This window comes from Salminus brasiliensis, chromosome 23 (assembly GCF_030463535.1).
Source record: "Salminus brasiliensis chromosome 23, fSalBra1.hap2, whole genome shotgun sequence".
Classification (NCBI taxonomy): Eukaryota; Metazoa; Chordata; class Actinopteri; order Characiformes; family Bryconidae; genus Salminus; species Salminus brasiliensis.
Window position 1 is genome coordinate 7,363,729 of NC_132900.1, and position 27,257 is coordinate 7,390,985.

Consider the following 27,257-nt stretch of genomic DNA (forward strand, 5'->3'; position numbering starts at 1 on the left):
CATTTTCTTTAACCATCTCTTAAACACATAGGCTGCACTTCCTGGCATTACTCTGAGCCATAAAAAAATACCTGTGTCAGCAACTCTACATGAAATGCAGCATCAATATTTTTATTTAAACACTAGCCTAAACTAACAATTATACAGCTATGGTAATCACTGCGAAATATATATTTTCATGTAGTGCAAGCAAATTAAAATGATTTACAGGCTGTAGTTATTAAAATGAAATGAATACCTTGTCTGTTCCACATTGCCTTAATACACATCAAGTTTTAGCATCGAGAGATCCCAAATTTTCTACGCATTGTTACTATGAAGAAGCATCCAGTGTGTCTTTTTATTGCATGCCTTTTTTAAATGCAGAGCGGTCTTTACAAAAGTAAAACACTAGTGGCGTAAAAAAACACAATTAGTCATGATTTATAGTGAAAAGAGTTTTATGTTGGTTTAGAACTACAGACATTACATTTCAGAGAAAAGTACAGGAGAATGTATCTATGCATCACATTTCAATTGATCTGCCAACTGTAGAGAGCATGCTCTGTCTAGGCTCTGATGAAACTTTTTGTTTGTGGATATGACAGGAGCAACTGCATTCTCAGCTCAAACGTGTGCGGCACAATGGAGGCATACATATACAGATAACTTGCGCCGCTAATTTGTAAGAAGAGCTATGCAGGAGAAGAAAGAAAAGAACCTAAATTAATGACAAATCCTACAGTTTGACATGGCACACCGTCAGTTCCTTTCGTTTCCATGGCAGCAAGCACCCGTTCGCTTCTTTACGTGTAATGGCATTGTCCAGCTCCGTGGTAAACATGGTGGTGGGACCGTGAACCCCTCCGAACAAAAAAAAACAACAAAAAAACAAAAACAACAAAGTCCACCCTGTAATACTGAAAACTGAAAATACTTGAAATTGAAAAATACCTAATAAACACAGTTATAACCATCATAAGCAATCAGTGATAAATACACATCACTAAGGGAAAAAAACAAACAAAAAAAAGATGATTGACTTGTAATGTGTGCAAATATATAGCTGACCTACAAGCACATGAGCTGTAACTGTGAGACTATTGGATTTTCAACATTTCTCAAAGTGCTAACGGATCGCTCTTACATTGACTTAGAAACTGCAATACTGGCCCTGTGCATCTGACGCGTATTCCCAGTATATGGTAACTCCTGGCAAGCAGCCAGACGCGTACCCAGTCCTGAAAACTGTGCGCGGAACTGCTAATACGTGCTACGCCCTGCCGCTCCTCACACTAAGCTGATACGGATGGTGTCTGGGTTACTGGATTGTTTTGAACTACACTGCATTTTGAATGACGTTACCTTAAGAACAGCCTTTCTCGTGCTGAACATAAATGGACGATGACCTGCTGACTCACATACAGAGAAAGACACTGATGGTCCATGGAAACAGAGTCTGCATCCCAACTGCTCTGAGATGCGCAGATGCCTGCAGTGGTTAGGGGTAGTTCAGAGGCTGTGCCCAAAATATGAACACACTGATATCAACTACACTGGAACTAGGACCACCATATACACTTAAAAATAAAGGTGCTACAAAAAAGCTCTTTAAGTGATGCAGTAGAAGAATCATTTTATGTTGCATAAAGAACAGTTTGTATATGAAGACCCTTTTAAAGTGGATGCAAGGGCTCCTTCCCAGTTTAAAGGTCCTTCACGCTAAAATATGTTTCTTTATGGACCCGAAAGTGTTTCTTCTATGGCATCAATCAAAGAACACTTTGAGCACCTTTATTTATAGTGTAAAACGCCTTATCTTTTTGAAAAAGAGAATTACTTCAACTGTATGGATGCAGACAGTCAAAATGTAATGCATATTAAATCAAAATGGAAACGCTGAAAAAGAGGATTAAAAGAATACAGCAGCACATGCATCCTGATCTCCATCTGCTGGATCTGAAGCGTATGGCCAATCGCAATGGACACTTAAATAGCACCACCGGACAGTATAAAAAACAGTCACCTCACATGTTTAAGGCTGTAGTAACAACGGCATTCAACAAGACAAGAACTTCCAGTAGACTGGGATTTCTGGCACTGCTGGTAGACCCACATGACCGTATGCTTCAATATACCTGCAAATTCAGCTGCTTCTTTCACAGCACGGCCTCTGGCACATCCAAATGCAATCACTCTTTTTCTTAGCCAATCATTAAGACCTCTTCTCAGTCTATGAATCCTGCACACCCTGCAGGTATTTATAGCCCAATCCTGAAGTTTATACCATCATAAACACGCAATGTGACTGTTTAATTTTTTGTCTGGGGAACTTTTAATATATTGTGTGGGTTTCACTGTACTTACAAAAATGTACAAAAGTAGCAGGTGTTTCATTAAACCCCCCCGGCCTTTCCTTCATACAGTACAGGCACAGCAGATGGAGAGGAGGTTGAAGAGCGCTGAAGTGTGCTGCACTATCACTTTAAGAATGGTATATTTTCTCCTGACAGCTTATGGGTGCCATAATGGAATATGCAGGCCTCATCTTTCCACTTGTTTCCCCATCAAACTCTGCAGAGACACCACTACCTCAGAGTCCACAGAGCAGCACAGACAGACAGACAGACAGACAGAGAGACAGTGAGACAGTGAGAGTCTGAGCAAAAGAGTAAGTGAAAAAGAGAGAGAGAGAGAGAGAGAGAGAGAGAGAGAGAGAGAGAGAGAGAGAGAGAGTTCCAGGCCCACAGACTGCTGGAGACAGGCTGAAGTTTGACTACTGGGTCCGGAGTTGATAGTCTGCAACAAAGAAACAAGGAAATGAGCCATGTTTAATTAAAGTGCTCCGAACAGCAGGAAATCGGGGAGGGGGAGGGGGGTGGTTTAAAAAGTTAATTGTGACAGCTGAGAGAGCTTTTCCGCCCAGCCGTCCAAGAGCCCAACACAGAATAAGACTGGGTTTGGAGACAAGATAACCTGATGATACTGGGTTCAATGCAGGATATGAGAGATGGTGAACAAAGGTGGGGAAAACAAACTGCAGAACACCACTCCTGCCTCAAAGTCCTGAAGAATATCTATTAGACTGTTTATTATATATGTAGTTAGACGTGTTACACAGATTAATCCACAACGTCAAAAATGACTGTGGGTCATTATTGTTATATTACACAGAAAGCTGGAGAGTTTGACAAGATAGCTAGCTAGATACTTTATTGATCCTGAAGGAAATTCTGGCATCTAGCAGCATAGATAATACACACATACAAAAACAAAACTACAAGGACCAATACACATAGTAAAAACACAGTATTTAGGTTAGCTATTAATATATCTCATTAATAAATATTAAGTTGCATTAAAAGTTCAGTGATTTTTTCCCCCTCTCCCTGCAAGATTTTTTTGACATTTGTGCTGTATTTAAAAAAAAAAAAAATTAAATCTGTACCATTATTAAATATTTAGAAATACTAAAAAGATGCTTGACTTTCTTTATGGACAGACCTAAAACATTCCTGGATAAATAACCCACTGGAATATTTTTCACAAACCAAAAACCTGACTTATTTCTAAATTAAATACTCAAAATGTTAACAAAGAACATCCTGTAAAATGCAAGAAGTACAGAGTGTACTTCAGGCTCTTACCCCATCTTCCTAAACGTTCTCCCCATAGCACCTCTGCAGGGGTTACATTTATAAATATATACACCTCTGTCTGAAACATCCTCTTTTCACAGAAATATTACATCTACTATCTAGCATTTGACTTTTACCAAATTGCCTAATTGTTGCCCAATACCTGCAACACTCTGAAAAACAATGACAAATATGGAGCCAGAGAAAGTAGAGTATGAGAAGTGGTACACGCAGGGGAGGGTGCGAGAGTGTGTGTGTGTGTGTGTGTGTGTGTGTGTGTGTGTGGAGTAAGCATAATTTCTCCCTGTGTATTTCACAGAGTTTACAATTGATCTACACATTTTGCTCTATTAGGAATGTGACACAGAGGCAGTACTGTTATCTAATCTTTCATCTTTAGCGTGCAGAGGGAGAGAGTGAGCATGCCAGAGTGCGAGAGCACAAGAGCATGCGAGAAAGAGAAAGCGAGAGAGCAAGAGAAAGTGCGAGAGCACGAGAGCCTGAGGGATGCAATTCTGCTTACCTCCATTCTGGGTGATGTATCGTACCCATGGAAGTGCCTGGTATCCACTCTTCTCAATGATCTTCAGATAGCGCACCTGTTGCACACAGACCATTTGAATTAACAAAGGCATTACAATATTTCAGTTACATTCAAGACCTACATTTGGCTACAATTTTGACAGACATTCATTGGCACAGACTCTGAGCACCCGGCTAGCATTCATTGCAACACACATTAAAAAATATATATATATACAAAAAAAGACAATGTTTAAAATAAAACACATTCGGTAGTTGGAATTAACACAAGCTGGATTAATAAAAGTTACAATTTCCAAACATTTTAAATGACGCACTGATGCACAGTGCATTGTGTCAACGTGGGCATTTGCAGTGCTGACGTTAAAGACACCCAAAACTCTAAATCAACTACAAAATGCATGTCACATTATCCGGACCACTTAAGGATTGAGGCTGTTTTGATAAATTCCTGGTAAAACCTTGTATTTCCAAAATGGCAACTTTACAGAAGGAAAAAAAATACCTTCTCAACTTTCTATGGGAGTGAAAAAGATTGTATTCCAAGTCCAATTACCAATTTTGGATCGTTTCTATTGATCTATTCTTAATGATATGTTGACATATTATGAAGAACATCCTCCACACTCAACCGTCAAAAAGAAAACCAGCAAAAACTGGAGATACAAGGTATTTGAGAGATGTCAAAATATGTACACATCACAAAATATACCAATATAGTAATTGCCATATGGCAATATGCACTGGGGGGGGTGGAAGGGGGGGGCGTCTGTAGTAACACTGGCACAAGAGCCTGGGAAAGTAGTACAACTGTATTCGAGCAGAGGAAGTGTTTGAAGAAGTGAGATTGAGGAAATGGCACCTTTTTCTCTGTAGGGAGATATTGAGACACGCACAGTACCCTTCCAACCATGCGTTGCATCACTGGAGTGTTTGCACAATTGGGCCAATAAGGGGAAAAATACGCTGAAAAGGCAACATGGAGCCGTGGAGGAGCTGACAAACATCAATCTTGGAGCAAATCCTGGGTCAAGAGTGGAGCAGGCATTTAAAGGGCATTTGGTGGATCAGGAGAAGTTTTTAGCGTCCTCCCAAACTACATGCATGCTAGCATTAAAAGCCCTGTCATCTGTAGAGCAGTTTCTGTATTCTCCTCAAGGACAAACAACAACCTCCCAGTCCCAAGGTCCAAAATAGCGCCTGTACGGGCAAAATAGCAACAGCGTCTTTCTAAGAATGTGAACCCTTTTCTCAGTACGCATCAATACAGGGCTAAAAAAGCAAAGCTTAAAAATGACCTCTCTCAGGACTATTTCCAATCAAAACTGGAGGAGAACCCTGGAGAGCCACCTCCGCGGAGACACTCTGGCGACTATTTCGGGCCGGCCGTGTGTGGAGTTGAGTGGGTCGGAGCTGTGCCACCCTTGGGTGCAACGGGACACTATTTTAAATTTTAACAGGCCTCCCTTTCGGACCTACCCGCGGGCTGGCAGGGTGACGAGACAACTCCAAATATCTAAATGCAGCTTTCTCTTCACGGCCTTTTGGGCCAGAGCGTACGCGAACGTAGCATTAAGGTCTCCTAGGTTCTCAGCAGGCCGTGTTTGGGTCATGGCTCCAGTCAGGTCTTGCAGTTCTGGGCCAATTTGGTGCTGGGGTTACAAGAAATAGTCATGAGGTCTACTGTCAATTAGACTCCAGAGGATCAAGTCTGGCTTTACTGGAATTCGCCACACAAGACAAGCTAAGGGACACCGTGTGTAGCCCTGAAGGTGGCTTTGGCAAGGCATGTGTGTGTGTTTACGGTGCACAGGTCTCTCATTAGGGCGGCATGTCCTCGTAGACGTTGTGGCCTACAGAGCATGCTCGCAGTCCGGAGACAGACCGCCAGACTGTCACTGTCCCAACGGTCACAGACATACAGTCTAGTCATACACACACACATACACACTCCCAAAAGCCTGTGCTTGTAAATCTCCACCTCAGCACTGAAGAACACGGCTGCTGAGTCAGCGTGTTCTCCTCGGGCTGCTTGTGCACGGCTAGTGGGTTAAGGCTATTTAGGTGACGGCTCAAACACTAGACTCAATAAATCAATGTCTGCAGTGCAAGAAACCTGTAAAAACAGCAAACACTGTTAAAAGGCACATGAGAAAAGGTCTTAAACAGCACGCTGGTAGCCAATGCTAGTCTGCTGGACTTAAAGAAACACTGTTCACCATAAACACTAACATTTTTACCTTACAATTACAGCTGCAAAGCATTGTGATGCTCCACTGACTGTAAAAGGAAAGGTTGTGCTGCTCTTCTTGCTACTGGGGGTTCAGCATGCTGCTAACTGCAACTTGGAGAAGTGGACAGGATAACACTCACAAGAACTGCTTAACACGAGTCAAATCTGTGTAGTATTATCCACTAGGCACCATTAATGGACAATATTCATAGTCCACAGTAGTGAGGAGTATTACTTCCAAGCAAAATGTGAAAGAGGAAATCACAGCATTGTAAATTGGGTTAAAACTAGCATACATCACGTAATTATCAACTAATAATTCATCATGAGGGACATTAATCCAAATTACATGTCTACTTACTTACTATAATAGAAAATATCTTGTAATTTCTCCCAACTGCCTTTTTTCAAAATAATTATATTGTGTGGTAGTGAAGTTTGTGCAATATGAAATGTTTTATTATCATTATGATACAAAATATGCTTTTAGGAGCATAACTGTATCATAACACCGTGGATCAGATCATCGGTACCCAATTACCACTGCTTGCAGTTTTGACAAATTTGCCACTATTTGTGCATTCAATCTGTGTGTCATGACATTTTCATGTCATTGTGAATGCACAAATAATGGCAGATTTGGCAAAACTGCAAGCAAAAACATGCAGCAGAAAAATCTCACAATACTCATTTTCATATCATGATGATTTTTCTGCTGTATCGTCCACCTCTACAAGGGAGAAATACAGATTCGCAAACTAAAAATCAAACAGAAAAATCAATACAAATCAATACACAGCTTATGGGACTAACAGACTGTCAAACATACTAATAAATAAAGTTTATTAGTATTAAGTTTATCCCAGTTCTGCATTTAAAAACATGGCTTTAAATGGCTTTTTAATTTGAGCTGCTTTTAGCAATAATCTTGTTAGGCATGAAACAAGAACAAAAACAACAAATTATTAACATACTGAAAGCTCTTGTTCATTTACATCACTGTATATATGAATATTTAAAAAAAATGTAAAAGGTTTTTAATGTGACTGAGAAAAAGCATGAGATGTGGACCTCAGCATGGCATCTTGTAACATCTGGCGAGAGCAATCAAGAAGCCCTGGTGTTTTAGTGGTGGAGCTTGAACCGCAGTCTAGTGCATGAAAAAGCAATTAAGATGTTGAATCTTAAAATGCATGTTTAAAAACCCATTGCGTTTTTCAGTGACGGCATGAAAATTACAGGTCTCTAATCGAAAGCCAGTCTTAGCCCTGGAGACTGATTAGCTGCTAGGGGTGACGTCTCGGTGTGAGAGAGAAAGTGACATTTAGCTCATTTTTGGCCCGTCCACCCTCGTCAGCAAGACCGATCGGTAGCTGAGCCTTGTCAATTGCTTAAAGCGGTATCACAAATTTGAGACCTATGGCGCCTTGCGCTGTTGTTACAGGATCAGTAAAATACCACCCATAAAGATTTAACCTGCAATCGCACGCCCGCAGAGAAAGCAGGTTAAATATAGTAAAGTTTGGGAGAAGAAAAAAATAAAAAATCAGGTCTAAAGTCAGTGCCTTAACATGATGCATCCCACTCTGTATGTGGGAGTGTGTATTTGTATTCAAAAGGAGTTGTAAAAGTCTGTCCCTCAGAAAAGAGAAAGGGGGGGTTAAAAAATAATTAAAAAAAAAAAAAAAAAAAAAATCCCACGGTCATCTATAAAACACACACAAAAAAAAACATCAGGTCCATAGCCAACGGCTATTCACATACCAGTGTGTATTTGTGTGTGTATTCGTGGGCCAGACGAGGGCACCAGTAAAGGTCCCTGGGCATGTCAGACACCAGCGCCAATCAGTCTCCCCTGACCAGGCCGTCCAGGGCCTGTGGCCTGAGCTCCAACCCCAGGCGGGACTCACTATCTCGCACCACTTCAAGGCCAAAAAGGCTGGGGCCTTGACGCCCGGTCGCTGGTTTAGTGGCTGGCCAGGAGAATGCCGCCTCAGGAGCTCTCCGGCGGCTCATAGGCGGGCGGGCGCGGCAAAGGCCGGGACAGAGAGAGGGCAGACAGACAGACATGCTGACCACAGGAGAGAGAGCAAGCAAAAGAGTGAGCGAGCGAGTGACAGGGAGAGCAAGAGGGGAGCGCGAGTGTGTGGAAGGGTTATCAAAGCATCCCTGAGGTTTCATCCCATTCCACTCTCACGGGAACAGGGCAGTCAGCAAGTTCAGCCTGGAGACGGCTGCCATGACGACCCTGATGAACCTGCCAGAGTGTGTGGAACACACAAGGTAAAGCATGTGACCAGAAAGGCAGTTCACAATGTGGCCCTGTTCTACAGGCCCCGACAACAAGCCCACAAAAGACCTTTACGAGCCGCATTAAACTGATGTCCCTGACCTCAAGCACAGTCCATCAACCTAGACATGCTTTGTGTCTGAAGTTTGATCCCTCAGATTTGTACTGAACCTATAAGGTGAACTAGTAACAGGTAATGGAGGATCCCGATTACACCAACAGCTGAATCACCACACAGCTGCCTAAAACACTCTCAGATAGATTTGCCTGTGTTCCCAGACAATGCGTGACATATGGTTATCTACAGTTCCCTCTATAATGTAATGTTTGGGATCATACAGACTTTCTTTTTAATTGATGCAATAATTATTGCAACAAACATAAAAAAAAAATTAAAAAAAAATAAAAAAATATATATATATATATATATGTATTTTTATTACTATTTTTATTCATGTTCATATATACACAATAAACCAAAAAGTATGCACTTGTTTTATTTAAAATAATAATAATAATAATAATAATAATAATAATTTTAAAAACCAACATACTGCTCTCTGTATTAAATACTACTGTAAAATGAATGATACTGTGCAGATATAATCTGCCTCAAGTTAGGGCTGGGCGATATGACTAAAAAACATTCTCTCAATAAGGCCAATAAGAGTATTTGCAATATATGATTCGATAAAATGGTTAAAAGTATTAGTGTTTACTTTTAAAAACAAACACACAGCATGCTGGACATTTAAATAGTAAATATCTAACAGTGTTATTTTTATTTATTTTTTTTGGACAAAGACCCAAGACGATTGCACTCTTTGTGGCATTTCGTAGACTCAGCAAACTACACTGGATTATGTTGTTTGAGATGGTGAAATAAACCAGTCATGCTGCTCCTTTAATTGTGAGGTTTCTATGGCATAATTTGCACAAGACTGTACTCAGAGTGTGTCATCCCTCCGGAAACCAAACCATTTCCAAAGAAATGACCCCTGCACATTCTTTTTCTATTCTTTTTCTGGAATAAATACACACAAAATACACACCTGTTTAGCAGATTTGATATTAGTTTTTTATATCTTGTATAAAACAGTTTCAAATATATTGATATTTACAATATATTGACCAGCCCTAGTAGATCTCCGGGAAAGTTCACATTGCACACGTCAATGCTGAAACAATATATTGTGCTGCCCCAAGTTTAAATGTGTATTGTAATACTGTACAGTTTCACAGTGCACTAATAAAGGTTTGTTTTAGCTAAAGAACTTGCAAATTACAGTGTTTTGCTTTTGTTTGTTTCCACCACCCCCCCACCACCATACACAGCCCTTAACCATTTCAAGGCATCATTGCTAGGAGGAAATCTGAATGCATTCTGCATCTACAATGCAGGTATAACTGCAATACCACTCTGCTGTATTGTATCTTTTGTTAATAAAGGGTTACCTTTTGCTAACCATAGGTCAAAACAACAAGTGTGTACAAAATCTTCTTTTGAGATGCTTAATCTGTTGGAAACAGAGGTCTTTTTAAATGGCTCCATAATGACATGCTGTGCTTGGACCCCGGTGATTGCCACTTGTCGCAATTTGTATGCTGTTAAGCTCTCAGTAGCAGTTAAGGCGGTTCAACATCAGTTCAGAACAAAAACGGTAGAGTGCTTTACAGGTGTCCGAGATTACTCCGGTGTTTAATTGAATATTTAGTCTTAATTCTAGGCTTTTAGTCACCTTTGGAGTCTTTTACGGTCCGCCAACGATTAAAGTACCGCTGTCCCAATGAATGTCAACGAAAGAATGCACTGCATAGCCAAAGAGCAGCAGCTGTATACAAATCTAAATACCATCCATACTGGTCCATTTTATAGCCAACAGTATGTCTTACAATGCCAATAAGATTATTTAACAACTGTTTGTTATATAGATAAGTAGTGTGCATGATGCTAATTGACTGCCACAAGCTTCCATTACTGTTAAATTGTGCACTGGCACATTGGCACAATGGCTACAGGCTAAAACTACAGAATAAAGACAGCTTAGACAAAAATATATCTGTTAAAAGGTGTAAATTGCAGAAATTAGATTTTGTGACTTTGATAAAACTATCACTTTAAAATCTATCATTTTACACGAGGACGCAGTGTTTTGCAGTCCCAAAGTAAAAATTGTAAGGAGAAAACAAAGCAGATCAGAACAACAGGCAGCTGCGGAGCTAAAGAGGAAAACAGCAATAAATGAAGATTGGAAAAAATTAGGAAGAGGAAATTTCACATAAGTTAACTGCTTAATTAGATTTGACAAATGACAGATTTTTTCCCCTCATAATCCTGATCATTGAGGGGGGCAAATCGAGTTAAGAGAGAGGTTTGGTGACTTTTAGTTCCGTGTGGGATGCTTAATACAACTTGGTCCACAAAAGAGAGGAAATCTCCTCTGGTTCCCCAATTCATTCATTCCCTTTCAAAATCATATAAAATCAGCACTAATTGTATTGGTGGAGGAAGATCAGCAGCAGCAGCAGCTCGGATGGCTCCTTTAAGACGATGGTACAGAACTCTATAGTGCGAGCCAGGGCAAACAGAGTTCAGCCAAACTTCCAGCAACACACACACACACACACATCCATCCTTACAATCAACGATGGCAGCTTTCATACACCAGTCTTCTTCAATGCTGTCCCTCTATTCAGACATCATGTTCAGAACCCCCCCCCCCCCCCCCCACACACACACACACACACACACACACACACACACACACACACACACACACACACACACACACAAATATGTTGTAGTACTGCTTGTTAATCATTATTACGACATCAGCATTTGCAACAGGCCAATCAGCCTGGAAGCTGTGCGCCGTGTAGAAGGTGACAAGTTCAGAAACTAATTTCAGTCCAGAGGCCAACCAATTATTTCTAGGAGGAAATCGGAGGGATTTTGATTAGAAAATTTAAGTGCATTGAACTGCAAACACAAGTCATGTACTGTTTTTTTGCTATAGCGACTTTTTATCGCTTACCACACCAAGATCAGATCATCAACTTGTACAAAATCTTTTGAGCGTCTCCATCTATTATAAACAGGCCTTTGCTCATCGTTTGTATTTGTACTGGCTCTATAATGGCTCGGAGTGCTTGGACCCCCGATGACTGTCGCTTTGTAATTTGTGGACAATTCAATAGCCACCCATTTAAAACAAAGACTAAATGGATTAGTTCTGGATGCCAACAATGATAAGGATGAATTTATAGGATGAACCATTTCTTGACACTTAGCGACAATATGCAGATTTCTATCTCCATTTTTGCAGTTTTAACACAATCTGGCAGTTGTTCTTTATATAGTTTCAAAACTGAATGATGAAAGGACCAATAGAAATGTCCTAAAATTATTTGAAATATATTTCTTCCTCCTGTAAAGTTACAATTTTGCAGATATGATATGCAAATGTCAAACTTTTTCATGGTTCAGAAAGGTTATCAACGCTCTGAAAGTCTCTACTTTCAAAATGAAAAGTTATTCTGAATACATGTGCTTCAGGTATATGGAATATTCATCATTCAAAACTGTAAATCTGCTCCAAAAAATGAAAATTATACAATAATCTCCATAAAATAACACATCTAAACACATCACAATCACAATTTGTAAAAATAAATTAAACATTGGAATTACAACGAATTACAAGATGAACTATTAGAATAAATTAGATTAGATAAATGTAACAGAAGGAGAGAAAGTGTATTATTGGTCAAGTGCCAGCAGTATGGCTTTTCTCATCTCTCATCTCTTGTTGCGTGTTTGCTTAAGCAGTTGTCACCTGCGGCTAGACCAACAGAGTTCAATCAGCTCATACCCACAACCTGTGATCATGTGCCATCCAGACTCTAGCTTATAGAAAAGCCTGAATTTGAGAGAGCTTGTAAAGACAAGTACTTTCTAATTTATCAGTCATTCTCTTACATCGAGACATCAAGAGAGTTTACCCAGAGAACTAGCAACTGATAAAATCATTAGAATGGCCTGTAACAGGTTCATTCTTTTTACAACTGATTACCTATTTTTGGTAAATTTACTAAGCAAACCATTACGCATTCTACAGTTTCCTCACACTTTGAATGGTGGTGGTGCATTCAGGGCTTTTTTTTCACGATGCAATAGAAAACATCTACCCCACCCTTCCAATCTGCTGAAATGACCACCTGTATTAACATTACAGACATTACAGAGCAGCTTTTTTGAAAGCTAAAGCAAACTGGGTGCTGAGGTTTCTAGCTTTTTAAGCTTCAATCTACAAATGTATCATATAATTTTGGTGTAACAACACACAGGAGAAACACAGTGTAATGGGCAGTAAAGACACTACTTTGAAATGAAGTGAAACTAAGGGCGTTTTCACACCTTTTCCGGACCAAAATCTGAACCAAGGTTCATGTTTTTGTTGCATTGTATACATCTCATTCAGTTAGTTTTAGTTTCACATTGCTGCTTAGGGAGCGCACTAAAGAACTTGGGTGTTTCGGTCAGTCCCACTGCCACAGGTATATCAAATTAAGCACCTAACCATGCAGTCTGCCTTTACACACATTAGTGTAAGAACACGTGGTTCTAAAAAGCTGACGGAATTCCAGCGTGGTTCTGTATGCAATAGGATGCCACTTTTATAACAAGTCAGTTGGTGATACTCCACCATCAGCCGTGAGTGGAATTATTGAAAAGTGGAAAGTTACAGAGTGGGGTCGCCGAGCGATGAGGTGTATAGTGCATACAAGTCGCCACCACCACTGGGATGTCAGAAAAGCACCTGCAGATATACTGTGTAGGTGTCCAGATAGTGTACCTACGTCCCACCACCCAAGTCTCCCAATACACGAGACTGACTGGTTTGTAGAAGGGTGCATGTCAAATTTGGCAGGTCGCCTTTCCTAGAAAGTCACAGGTCGATTGGGTTCCACTATACTGCCAATATTATGCCATTCCTTCAAGCCCAGTACTCAAGACTAGCCTACCTGGCAAAAGAACATGCTTATCATGCAATTTTCTTTAATGCAGATGGAGAACCCCTCTTTTGGGCCTTTGGTCCAGACCGTGGTCAAGGAAGGTCAAGGGAGGATATTCAAATCTCAGATATAACAAACTACACTCCTTATGCTACTGTCCACCAGACTGCAACCTTCTGAAACACAAAGGCCTTAGGCACAAGCACCTTTTGGGCCCAAAAACTAAAAAACAAAAATGCTGTGCAGAGACGAAGCTAAATTGGATAAGGCAGTGGGTGTAAATTCCCTGAAGGCAGTGAACTAAGGATCCAAGATGATCTGAACTGCCGCTGCAGTGGAGGAGTCCTTTAACAGGGAGTTCAAACATGTTCCCAAACTAGACAATTTCACAGTGGTGTAATTTTCTGAAGCCTGGCAGAGCACACACTTGGCTCGGCTGTATAAACACACACAGACATACAGACAGAGCACACAGGGCCTGCTGAGCAGAATCGGAGAGCACTGTACTGTCATGTTGCTGTGAATGCTCCAGGGATTGCACTAGGCCCCAGGTACAACGGTATCAGGTACAAAAACAAATAGCATTTGTTTAACCAAAGTGGGCTGGAGTTACAGGTTAAAAGGCCTTAGAATGAGCCAATATATCTATTTTTTCAACTGTAGATGCTGCCACAGTGATAGAGGCATCCTACATAGACATAACTGCTTACCAAAACATGTATTTGCAATTTAGAGCTCCATCTTTGGTTCACACAGCTGTCCACAGTGCATTATTCTATAACTACTGTTACGGTCTCTGTATAGCTCAGGCAGTTGTTCCATTTAGGAGCAAGGGACTATTTAAATGCTTCAGATGACGCCTGGTCATCAGGTGCACTAAAGCACAAAAGGCATATGGTTGAGAACAGCATTGGGTAAACACTGCCATCTAGCGATGATCAACATTAAATCACCCCAGTCTCATTTCATTCTTTCTGTGCTATAGTGGTCCCCCTACTAGGCAGGGTCAGAGGAAAGACTCTGGTGCCCTCTTTTGTCAGATAAAGGAAAAACAAGCCCTCTAGCGATGGCTAAACAGACTTTCAGAAAACACACACAAACAAACCTGTATTCCAGAGGTGGTGAAGTAGGGGATCTCAAACTTGACACTGATGGGTGGCTTTCCTTCTTTATCCTCTGCTTCCACGCTGGGCAGGCCGAAGTGAGCTCTCATCAGATACTCCTTACCACCCTGATGAACAAAGAGAAAAGAAAGTGAATCAAAAAAGTTAATCTCTTTTTAAGACAGATATTATAACTGTTGAGGATCAATTGTAACAATCCAAGAAATCCCCCATCTTATGAGTCTGTATTACATGAGTGTGAGTGAGTGAATGTATGCATGCACAAACACTCACGGGAAAAGATTTGATTGACCAGACAATCTCGCTGTTCTCTGGTACCCACTTCACACTGCCCACAGTGGTCTTAAACTTGGGAGAGTCTGCATCCGTGGGCACAGGGATGTGGATCTCCACGTTATTGGCTGTAGATCTTCGCTTGAACTGCGATTTGGCCTGAGAGAGAGAGGGGAAAAAAAACCTGGGTTAAACCAGATAGAAGAACCTGGATGGCTACTACATTTTAAGCATGACTTAAATAATAAGTTCTGACCTTTATCATGTACTCGATTCTGCTGTGTGAATGCTTCTCAATCACAGACTCAATCCAGATCAGTGGCTTCACCTGAAAAGCACAGTAAATCACCATCAGCGAGTGCGAGTGTTCTGAAGGAGGAGTGCACATAGACTTTTAGAACACTATAGCTAGTACACTATAGGACATAGAACAATGAGGTATATAAAGATGCAATCACACAGAGAACAATGGTGATAGCCATATGTGTAGTGCAGCATAACTGCACATAATGCTAATAAATAAAAGTAGATAAACCTTGCAAACAAATAAATAACTGTTAAATTGGCCATTCGTGAGAATCATGATTAGGTCCAAATGACTGTACTGGCCAATGCTGACAACCCACAGCTTTGTCAGCATTAGTGAAAAAAAATCACCAATAACAGACTAATAATTAATGCCTTGTTTTGATAGTGCCAGTGATGACCCAAAGGCCAAACCTAAGATTTAGTATACAAGTATAACTGGTACAGAGCGAGTTTAGGGTGTTGAGTACTGAATAAGTTTAAAACTTTAACAAAAATAAACAAACATAAAACATTATGAGGGGCTGAGCCCATTGGTAACCTGAGGTATTTAAGATTTTAAACTGAATAAATGTTCTGTTTCTGAAATGGACAATTATTGATTATAGGAATGATTATATTATTAAATATAAACTTAATTGGTTATCCAAATTTGTATCTTCCTAAAATGGTAATGGTAAATCGTCCACATCAGCTGGGCCCCAGCTCTGATAAGACCCAAAGAGCAAAGCTCACAATGTAGCTCTGAGTGTATTTTGAGATAGTAGGATGTGGGAAGAGAAGTGAGAGTCAAGCAAATCTGATCTGATTGGAAAGCTTGATAACACATGAGCTGTGGTTACTAGCACACAACAGCCCACATACTGATACAGCAACAATATGTGTGTTTTGCCTCAACACAGCATGCTGACACATGTATGAAGGACAGGGTCGGTGTGCGATTCTGTAGGGATACACACATGTGTGTTGAGGCGGTAAGACATGAGCTCAAACTCTCCGTCCGGAGGGATGAAGGAGATGGTGCGGTCGTTCTCAAAGCGGGACAGACGCACACACTGATGGAACTTCACATCCTCCAGCTCCACAGACTTGCTCTTCCCCCCTGCAAATGGCAACAATGTGCTTTTATATATATATATATATATATATATATATATATATATATATATATATATATATATATATATAATAGGCAAAAAATACTTTTTCAAAAGCTCATACACAACCTTAACTCGCTATGATGGAAACATATTTGCCACTAATTAGCATAAGAGTTGCAGGGACTGGTCCTGGATCAATAACCTGGAGGGCTGGAGTATTTTCACTATTTAGTTGTTGGAGTAGTTGGAGTTTTTACTGTCCAGGTAAGGCTTTCTACTAGATTTAGCGAGGTCAACATGTTGGATGATCATTACCTCACCTCAAAGTACTGAATGGAGCACCACCATTTCAGAGAAGACAGTTGAAGACAGCTACTCTACAGCAATGCTGGGGGTATTTATAACCCTCTAGCCCACGCCTGGCATTAGGAATGGTTCCTAACAGGTACTTAATTACCTGCTCCAGAGAGACCTATTCTACTGGCAATACTTCTCTACAGGGACTGAACAAGCTATACATATGTGCATTTGCAGCACAGTTTAATGCATTCATTAGAAGGAGTGTCCACAAACATTTGGACATACAGCTTATGTCTGAAAAGTGCAATATAAATAAAGTATTAGTAGTAGTGGTATTTATTAATTAATCTCGTTAGATTCAAATCACTTAGATTAACTAAACTAAACCTGCCAACAACTAATAGTGTTATGGTTCTTCAGCACTGTACCTAAAAATGTGATCCTGGCCATGACTTGTCATTTCAGGCCATCTATGAAATTCCAGAGACACTTTATCCAGTATAAGTTAGCCTGTCAAATCCCTGAGATCTTACATTACACAACCTCTTCCAGCAAAACCCACCTGGATAAGCAACAATAATGCACTAAGCATGTTCATCAAACATGTGTGGTAGTTTGTACAAAAACTGTCCATACTCTACGCAAGGCTTCCACCAGTAAAGAAGAAAACTTGAAGGGTGAAGTGAACTTACGTCCAGTGTTTTCAAACAGGACCTTGTCGTTGAGGCCCAGGCGCAGCTCAGGCATGCCCGAGAGGAACACTCGCATTTTAATGGAGCCCACAATCTCACTGCGCAGGACATTTCCGTTCGCACTGACCTAAGGAGAACAAAGACAGAGCAGAACCGCTTTAATTGTGTAGCGTTCTGTTAACGGACGTACTGGAAGGCATTCGTCCCAATCACAGCAAAGACATAAACAGGGTTCCCACTTTTTAGGAACACATGTTCCAGGACATTTCTGAGACATTTTTTTCCATGACTTCGATACATGCAATGGCTTATATTTATCAAACATCTCAGAGTAAGAACGCTGATCTGGGATCAGGTAGAGTTAACTGAATTCAATTAGACAGCTGATGAGGTGAGGATCTGCAATTTCCCTTCTGGAATCAATAAAATATTTCTGATTCTGGTCTGAGATTCTGATCTTAGATCAGAACGTCTCAGTCTTTAAATCTAGGCTGAAAACTCATCTGTTTAGTATAGCTTTGGCTAATTAATGTTTCCCCTTAGAAAAGGTTGTAGGTCCAGGGGTTCACGGACACAGGGTATTGTAGTATACGGAGATGCCACCAGAGCCATCGTCTCGCTGCTTGCAAGCGATCACTCGGGTTTGTAGACGGTGGAGCAGATGGACGCTAGCGTTTCAGGGTGCTCCCGTGTCTGCGTTACCTTCTGGCTCCGCAATTTCAGGATGTTACGAATATTTTCTCTATATATAGTCTCTAAATGTCCAATTTCAGATTTTCCAGGAAGAATGGGAACCCTGACATGATCTCAAAGTCTGTCACATTTGCCGTGTTAAATTACAAGATCTAATAATTTCTCTATTAAACATTTAATCACTGCTCATTTATTGAAGCAAGCATAAAAGCCGAATCTCCTCAAACATTTAAAAGGCAAAGGGTGCATGCCTGAAATTTACTTAAGAGTCCGTCATCAAAACTGCAACTCTAAGCCGTTATACATCTACATTGAACAACAACAAAAATCAACTGCGTGAGGACATTCAGCCAATACATGCAACTGACAACGGAGCACAGCTGTGACCACTTGGCCCGGTGCACAATAACAAAACCTCTGCAAGCTTCACACAGTTTACTTTTCTCCTCTCACTACAAAAACAACAGCATCCTCTTTGTTGTAATGGATTTCTGTAGTTGTTTAGACTGAGACGGTTTTCTAAAAACAGCGCTCCTACCAGGAGGTTGACCGACTCAATGACGTCCAGGAAAACCTCGTTCTTCCTGTACTTTATACCCTCTGACCTCCAGGACACAGCGTTGGTCACCGTGGCGGGGGGACGTGGGGCGCCTGTGTCCAACTTGTGACCTTCTTGTGTGATGTATCTGAAGGAAGACACCCAGAGAGAACATAAAATAACCATAACGTCCAAAACCATCTACGCACAAGTGGCCAAAATAAGACACTGCTTTTGCTGACTTAGACAAGAGCAACTAAGTCTGGAGGCCTATAGCAAGTACAGCTGTAAATCAGCTGAACTAATAACACCACTTATTTCTACTGTTATCTAATTTCTTTATACAGTCAACTGGCAGACATGCTCCACATGATTAAGTCAAATTTACACAGTCGCCCCCCCACCCCACCCCACTCCAAATGTACCAAACTAACCAAGGCTAACTTAGCCAACAAACAATAGAAGCATGACCCCACCATTTACCACAGTTAAAACTGCTAGCGTCACACTTGACACATTTTCACTTGCCTCAAACCTCATTAAGTAATCTCAAGCAGACTAGCTTATGTGGTTTCTGACACTGTATGGCTGTTATATATGAAGTACATCACACAGATGGGGCATATTCTAAAAATAAAAATAAAAAACAACATAACGTGTCTTAGCAAGGTGCTGGGCCACCACAAACCACAAGAGAAGTTTCAATGCACCTTGGTGTAATTCTAGAGATGGACGGATCAGTGTTTTTGGGGCCAATACTCATCACCTTTCAGCACAATCAGCCAATCGCAAATGCAGAGCAAGGGCGGGGTCTTTACTTGTGGTGTTGATTATATGATCTGAGCTGCTCTCAGGATCGGCTAAATTATTAACGCAGATACACAGTAGATCGATCTTTCCATCTCTATGTAATTCAGTTTCAGAAATGACATCGTTGGGATGCAAGGTGAGTGTGTGATAACTCAGGGGTGCAGTTTTTACAGTGCTAATCAGATGGGAATATGGTTCTATTTAGAGCTGGGCAATATGACGATATTTTATCATATCATGATACATTTTGATAAAAAAAAAAAAAGCCTTTCTAAGCATATTGAGGATACTGTTCGTACTTAATAAACACTGATCAGCTGCAGGTTTCATTACTAACAGTGTAATTAGACTGGTTTAATTAGATGAAGTTCAGCAGATGTTGAATTAAAAAAAATAAAATAAATAATAATAATAATAATAATTATATATATATATATATATATATATATATATATATATATATATATATATATATATATATTCAGTATGGGAGAGTATCTGAATAGATTTATATTAAATTTATAAGAACCATCGCCCAACTCTACTTCTACTACTATTACATGGTACTATTACATGGTTAACCTCATAGCTCCAGTGCAAGTCTCACGAACCAAATCACAACCAACAGTCTTAGCTGATTGATCACATTTTGGATGAAGGGAAAAAAGGGCTGACATTTGATTAACCAAACTACTCATTAAAGATATCTGATGAACATATGGATACTGACTCCTGCAGGATCTTGCTGTCTGTTGTTTGTGGGTAGCCAAAGTCCATCAGCTCATCCAGCAGTTCGTAAATGATGACAAAGTTATCTCTGATGCTCTCCTCCTCCAGCTCCTTAAAGTACTCAGAGAACACCTGGCAACACAAGCAACATTTAGGAGTTTAGACCTAATGCTTTATTACAAAAATTATGACAAGGAGTGTTTATAGCAGTCACCCAACAAATTACCAACACTGGCTATTAGGCGACACATGTAGAAATGAGTTTCAGTGGAGATTTAAAGTGAAGAGATGTGTTTTCTTACAAGATTACATTTAAATGATCCAACTTAAAGCAAACATACCTGCACAATTTTGTACAAGAAGGAGAAAACCAAGGAAACACAGGCATTCTTCTTAGATGTAGCAACAACTAATGGCCACACGTTAAGGTAAACCACAAAATCCTTCTGAAAGCAAAAGCAGTAACTAGATCTTTGTTAGCAGTGATCTATAATGATCCACCAAAAACTAGAACAGGTTCTTTTGTCAGTGTTTTTTTTTGACGCATGCACGCAAGTAAGGAAATCATAGCTCATTCAGTCTTACACAGGAGTGATCGACAAACAGCAACAGATTTGACTGTAGTTATTTAAAGCAGCTGGGAGCTGAATTGTCACGTAGGTCCGTGAGACTGGATTGTAAGAACTAAATAGTCAAGATAAAGACACACTAGTTAGGTAACACTAGCTATTGCTGCGGTGCCCAGGGAGCAGAGAGGGTGATGGGCCTTGCTCAAGGGCCCAACAGTGGCAGCTTGCTGAGCCTGGGTATCGAACCCACAACCCTGTCATTAATAGTCCGGTGCTCTAACTGCAGAGCTACCTCTGCCCCTAGGGAGAAAATGCAGCCAACAGTCAGCATTAAGGTGCTCTGGGGCAATTATTTGTGTTAATTACTGGGCAAATAAATCAGTGAATCTGCTTAAAAGTGGACGGTAAATATGACAAGCCCTTTAAATACCCAGAAAAAAAAATATTTTAAATAATAATTGGTAAAGATGGAGCCAAATTACATGCATACATCCCAAACTGCATACCTCACTATACTTAGACACACTTTTAATGGCACTTACTTTTTTTTTTTCTTTTTAACTATTTAATGTGCTGATTAAAGTGTATTGGGATATATATATATATTATCCCAATACACTTTAATAAAATCCCCCCCAAAAGAAACTGACAGGGTTTACAATATAACAGGAGAATCTAACACTAGTAGTGGAATGTGCTGACATTCAGTGATTCGATGAGGTAGCGCTAGAAGCTCATTTCAGAAAGGATACGGTAGAGGTTGTTGTGTTTGATCCACATGAAGCGCACTCCTCCATGGGCCAGGATGGGAGAGAGAGTCCCCTCCTCTTCCTTATCCATCAGCAGGGTCATGAAGTGCTCGATCTCAGACATGTCCACATCGCCACGGTAGTTGCGGCAGATGAGGACCTACAGAAAACACAGGACACACAGTGAGGTCACTAATAAAAACCTAGAAGTAGAAGGCCTACTAAGGATTAGGGCCACCAGGGTCAATTTCTTTGGGAATTTGAGGTGCTTTCTAATCTGAAAGTCAGTCACCAAAGGAAAGAAATTGCACAAAAAGTTTCGGCTCTCATAAGACTCACAATCCTGCTTTGGTCAGTCCAGTCCAGTGCAGTGCAGTGCAGTCCAGAGCCTGAGCAACAACACTGACCTTGATTTACTAGGTCAGCAGTACGCACAGCTATGAAACACAATACAGAGTAACTACAGTCGCCTTTCACAGGCTATCAGAGTTGATCAAAACGGCCTACATCAGCAAGCCCAGCTGAAAGCCTTCAACACAGACATATGAAGGCGTGGCCAAACATTTACATTCACAAAGGATTTAGGAGATTATGTTACAGAGGAAGGTAAAGGCAGCGTTAAGCTCCAAGCACTCTTGCTCGTATAGCAAGGTGATCTTTCCTTCGGCACGGAATCGAACCCAAGACTGCCAAATAGAGGGCAGTGTTGTTATCCCCTACACTATACCAACCTCCATCTCAACCAAAAGGGGCTTCAGGTTCAAATTCAAGGCCTTTAAACTACATCTAGCAGCGTATTTCTGGACTAAACAGGACTTTACCTTGTTATTAACTACTAGAGTTATAACCACACACGCTTTTGACCCTCATAGGAGTTTTTAAATGCCTCAAGATTGAAGTGACAACTTGGCTCAGGTAAACAGAAGTTCTTAAAATTATATTTTACTGTCTGAGGGGTCTTTCTCTGACAGCATAAGCCCCCAAAGTCACAAAAACCACAATTTAGGAGTGACTCCACAAAATCACCCATTTGTTCTAGTGTACTGTTTAATGTACATATATTTTTCCACGTTGACAGTACTGTACTTACTGCATATTTAAAAGAGAAAGCCCACAGTTACACAGACTTTCCCGTTTTCCCTCCATAAACGAATGCTTGGTGTCCCATGTTTGCTCCTTCAGTTCTGAGGCCGAATATAACAGAAGCCAAGGCCACTGGAAAAGATCCTAGGTTGCCCAGACTTCCACTACTTGTTTAGATGGTGGCTACATTTGGGGTAAAGGGGATCAGGTTATAGGTCTGAAGGCAAACTGGATGTTTTTAGTGATCCAGAGCTTTAATAACTTCTGAATGTGGGATTCTCATGAGACTAATCTGGGTCTGAAAAGTACAGCTTCTGCACTTTCATCAACAGGCAGAACAAAATCTGGATGATCTGACATGGCATTAGCTACTAAAAGAAGAACCAGGGACCAAGGAACCTGGTCAAGAACCGACTCACAGAGGCCCTGGTCCTGGTCCTGGTCCTGCTCCTGATCCTGACCTGGTGAGGTGTAACGTTAGCTAGCTAGTTACTAAGGCAGGGAGTAAGAACCACTAGCCAGCTCTAAAATCACATAAATAAAAATTAATATGTTGGATTATTGAAGCATTAAAGCGTTCATGGGAATGTAAGACAAGGTAAAAGCCTTCAAAGTCGGATTTATTTGAGGAAATCTCGCACGAAACTGAAGGAAGGGAAGTCAGCTAGCCAGCCAGCCAGCGCCGCTAGCCGGCCGGGGACCGTTACAGGGACCGTTACAGGGACCGTTACGCTAGCTAATTTCTTTTACCTCATTAAAACACAGATTTCTAACTTATATCAGACGTCTGCAAAATGCCAGCAGTAAAACACACACGGAGACGCCAGCGACGCCGGTCTCGTCCTGGCTGTGAGGGTGTGAGTCAGGGCTAGCTCTGTTCCGTTATCTCACCTTGCCTTTCAGATCCAACACATAAACCGCGCTCGCCGACATGATGGCTCTGCTCGCTGATGTTCAGCTCCAGCGATCCAACTGCTGCCACTCCTGAGACATACAACACGTCAACACATCGACGGCATCGGCTGGAGATGCTGGAAATCTCTGAAATACCAAATGTTGGGATTTTTGGGCCACCGGTGTACCCGGTCTTAGGAAGAAAAGCAGTGCTGCCCCCTACCAGCGTGGGGGAGGTAGCGACCAGCAAGCAGCGCTGGTTAACTTCGTTAGCTAGCTAGCTAGTGCTAGCTAACTTCATTTACACCGATCAGCCATAATATGAATACACACACACTGATAATCATCTACAGTGGCATCTATCTAGCTAGATGTGGGGTTTATTTATGGTTGCCACCTTTCAGAAATGAAAATAAGGGACGCCCACCACAGCTCCTCTGGGCCGTGACCACCCAGGCCTCACTACAAACATGTTTAATGTAAGAAATGTGTGCATATATTAAAGAATAAACGTTTTCTCTGTACTAATGTATTTATTTACTGACTATTATTCCATTAGTATGATTTGTTATTTAAATGGCCATATATATATATATATATGGGCTCTGGGATATCGATAACAGGGTTGTGGGTTCGATTCCCGGGCTCAGCAAGCTGCCACTGTTGGGCCCTTGAGCAAGGCCCTTTACCCTCTCTGCTCCCGGGAGCTGGAGTTGGCTGCCCACCGCTCGGGGTGTGTGGGTACTCACTACCCCTAGTTCACTAGTGTGTGTGTGTGTGTGTTCACTACCACATATTGGTTAAATGCAGAGGACACATTTCGCTGTGCATAGTACAGTGACAAATACGTGCACCTTTACCATATATAATATTTACTATACTACTGAATATTAGGTCATTCATTCGACTTTAAAAACTCAACATCCTAAACAATCAATCAAACCACAGTGGTCTACTAAAATAAGCTATGCCCCTTTTACAATTTGGCTTGTAATCGTCTCCACTGATGCTGTCCAGCCAAGGATGTGCCTCTTCCCACTCATGTATGTATTGGACATTTATGGAACAAACTTGCTTCAATACGGGACACAACATTTAAGTGCCAAATAATGGACGATTCTGTATTTTACGGGACGGGTGGCAACCTTAGGTATTTTAGCTTGGTATTAGCAAGGGAACAGGTATTCCTGGAGGTGATGAACTAGATTGTGATGGCTAGTTGACAGGAGGGCCAAACCATCCCCAAAAGACAGGTCTTCTGGGGTCTTTCTTGGTATGCAGTGATCATAGTTGCCCTTTCCTACCAAAAACTGCTTCAAGAAAGAAACCATCTCATGGGCACCCAAGGCTAACTGATGCAATCCATGTAGGCCCCACCTCACAATTTACAGGACTTGCAGGATCTGCTGCTAATGTCTTGGTGCCAGATACCACAGGGTGCCTTGAGGCATCTTGTGGAGGCCATGCCTCAAATGGTCATATCCGTTGTGGTGGCATAGGGAGGACCTACTCAATATTAGGCCGGTGCTTGTGTTATGGCTGATATGTATCGGGTCACTAGGGCCAGCAAACCAGGGGCCGGGATGTGCTTTTCTCTTAACATCCCACTTCTGAAAAATTATTAGGATTATTATCAACAATTTCACACTGGTCTTAGACTGTACGAGGTCAAGAGGTCAACCGAGGAGGAGTGATCCGTTAAAGAAGTCGGAGAGCTCTCAAAGTACTGATAGTTTGGCTTTCCAATGTCACGCCACAATTTTTATTTTCCAAGGAGGAAATATTAATATTTCCCAATATTAATGTTTTCCTTTTTTCCCCTGTTTCCCTTAGGACAGCTTTTGTAAATATGGTCCCAATAACTGCACAGCTTTCATTAGTATTCATCACACCAATTTGAAAAGTACTTGTACCTGACCCTTGACCATTTTAATCTAAAATGCTGAGGCAAAACAATGATACCCGCATTTCCTCCATAGTATAAATTGTAATTATTTTAAACTATAAAATGTTAATAGTTACATCAGAGCTACAGATCTATGATAATCTATTCTGGCATCCAAGTCATCTAAGCCAGGACATAACTTTATTTACTTCTGACTAGTCACTCTCTCTTATCTATAATTCATTTTTTTTTATTTAATAACACACTTTAATTCCAGATATCAACACTGCATTTCAATCAATTGCCCTGTAAACATCACTGCCTAGTTTCTCTACTTGTGATGAACTTCTAATCTTGATGTTTCTTTGGTGATAGTCTGCAGTCTGATAGATGCAGGAGCTCAACCTCTTTATATTGCTGCTTCACTCTCCCACCATTAGATGTCACTTAACCTTCACTTTTCTTTTGTCATCCAGTTTAAATTTACAATCTTTGCCAGTCTTTATCTCACTGAAGCTAAAACACTGTGAGTGCAAGTGTACAGATACACTATGTATTAGTGATGTATAAGGGATTCAGTCTAATACCACTGATGGTAAACCCAGTATTCAGACACCAGTACCAGTACCATAAAAGGAAGAGTTTTATATTAATTCTACAGCAGAAAAAATGAATAAAATTGAATTAGAAAATATGTGAATTATTATTAAAACTGCTATTTAGTAAAATAACTCCAGAAACATGTCTGTTATACTACCAATGAGGCCCACATCCTACATTTGTCTTGCGTGTTATTTCTTCTTCTGAGGTCTTATACTGTTTAATGGGGTTTAAAGCATTCTTCCATTAATCTTCTTATCAGCGTCTTCCTGGTGAATGACAGAGCATTGAGCACAGAATGACTGGCTGATTCGGCTCTATATTCAGAGACCCAGATTGGATTGGGGGAAAAATAACCTGAGGATTGATTCTCAGACAGAAATGTCAGAAACTGAAGTATCAATTCGGCCCGACATTAAACTAGTTGATTTAAACTAGTAATTTAATGAAGAGTGCATTTAGTGTGCTTTAAACCAGCGGCATTGCTCATAATCATTTCTATGGTCAGTCCAAACCCACCAAAGTATCCAAAGCACTGATCATTTACTCCTTTCCCCGAAGCAGAGCAGTGATATGGAGGCCCCAGGTAACTGCCAGTAAGTTACAACCGTGTCTTGATTTGTTAAACATCTAAGGACGGTGGAACATGTCTTGGAATTGTGCTCCTGTCTTCTTAGTCCTTCTTGGCCCCCATGTCAACAGAAGCATGTGTACGGGCTGTTTTGATGTTCCCGGGTGTCCAAAGCCATGTGGTGCACATGCCATTGTTCAGAATGAGCTACAGCTCTGACGTCAGAGGTGTATTTATGGAGTCTGGGGCTTTATAGGCACGCTGTAACCCCAAAATGCTGATGTGGTGCAACAGCGCACACCTAACACAGCATGTCAGGTGTTAACACACGCAACATGTTTCCGGGCAGAATTCAAGTCCAGCCACAGTCCAGGCATGAAAATCTTGTGTCTCGATGAACAGATATAGACGGTCGTACACTACAACACAGACGTGAGCCTCTGTTGGCATTGTTCCTCTCTGTTCTGACAAAGGTTTATGGTCTATAGTGTATAAGAGCAAATACAGTATTTGTCCAAAAGTATGTAGACACCTGTTGATCCAATACAACAATATGTACAATATGTGTATAGTCAATACACTAGATGGGCAAAAGTATGTCCCTGCTAGATCTGCCCCTGCCAACTGTAAGTGCTTAGGCTC

General features: G+C 40.9%; 1 protein-coding gene across 1 annotated transcript; it reads right to left on the reverse strand.

Moving 5' to 3' along the window:
* Positions 1 to 422: 422 nt before the first annotated feature.
* On the reverse strand, positions 423 to 23,749 carry ap1m1 (adaptor related protein complex 1 subunit mu 1). The gene is made up of 12 exons (XM_072669095.1): positions 23,557 to 23,749; positions 21,586 to 21,742; positions 20,606 to 20,673; positions 20,266 to 20,396; positions 18,726 to 18,873; positions 17,495 to 17,621; positions 16,362 to 16,504; positions 15,353 to 15,424; positions 15,097 to 15,255; positions 14,805 to 14,930; positions 4,141 to 4,216; positions 423 to 2,778 (listed from the first exon to the last, which is right to left on the reverse strand). Exons 1-12 carry the CDS (start codon positions 23,596 to 23,598, stop codon positions 2,756 to 2,758), a joined length of 1,272 nt encoding a protein of 423 aa, XP_072525196.1. The 5' UTR covers positions 23,599 to 23,749; the 3' UTR covers positions 423 to 2,755.
* Positions 23,750 to 27,257: the final 3,508 nt, after the last annotated feature.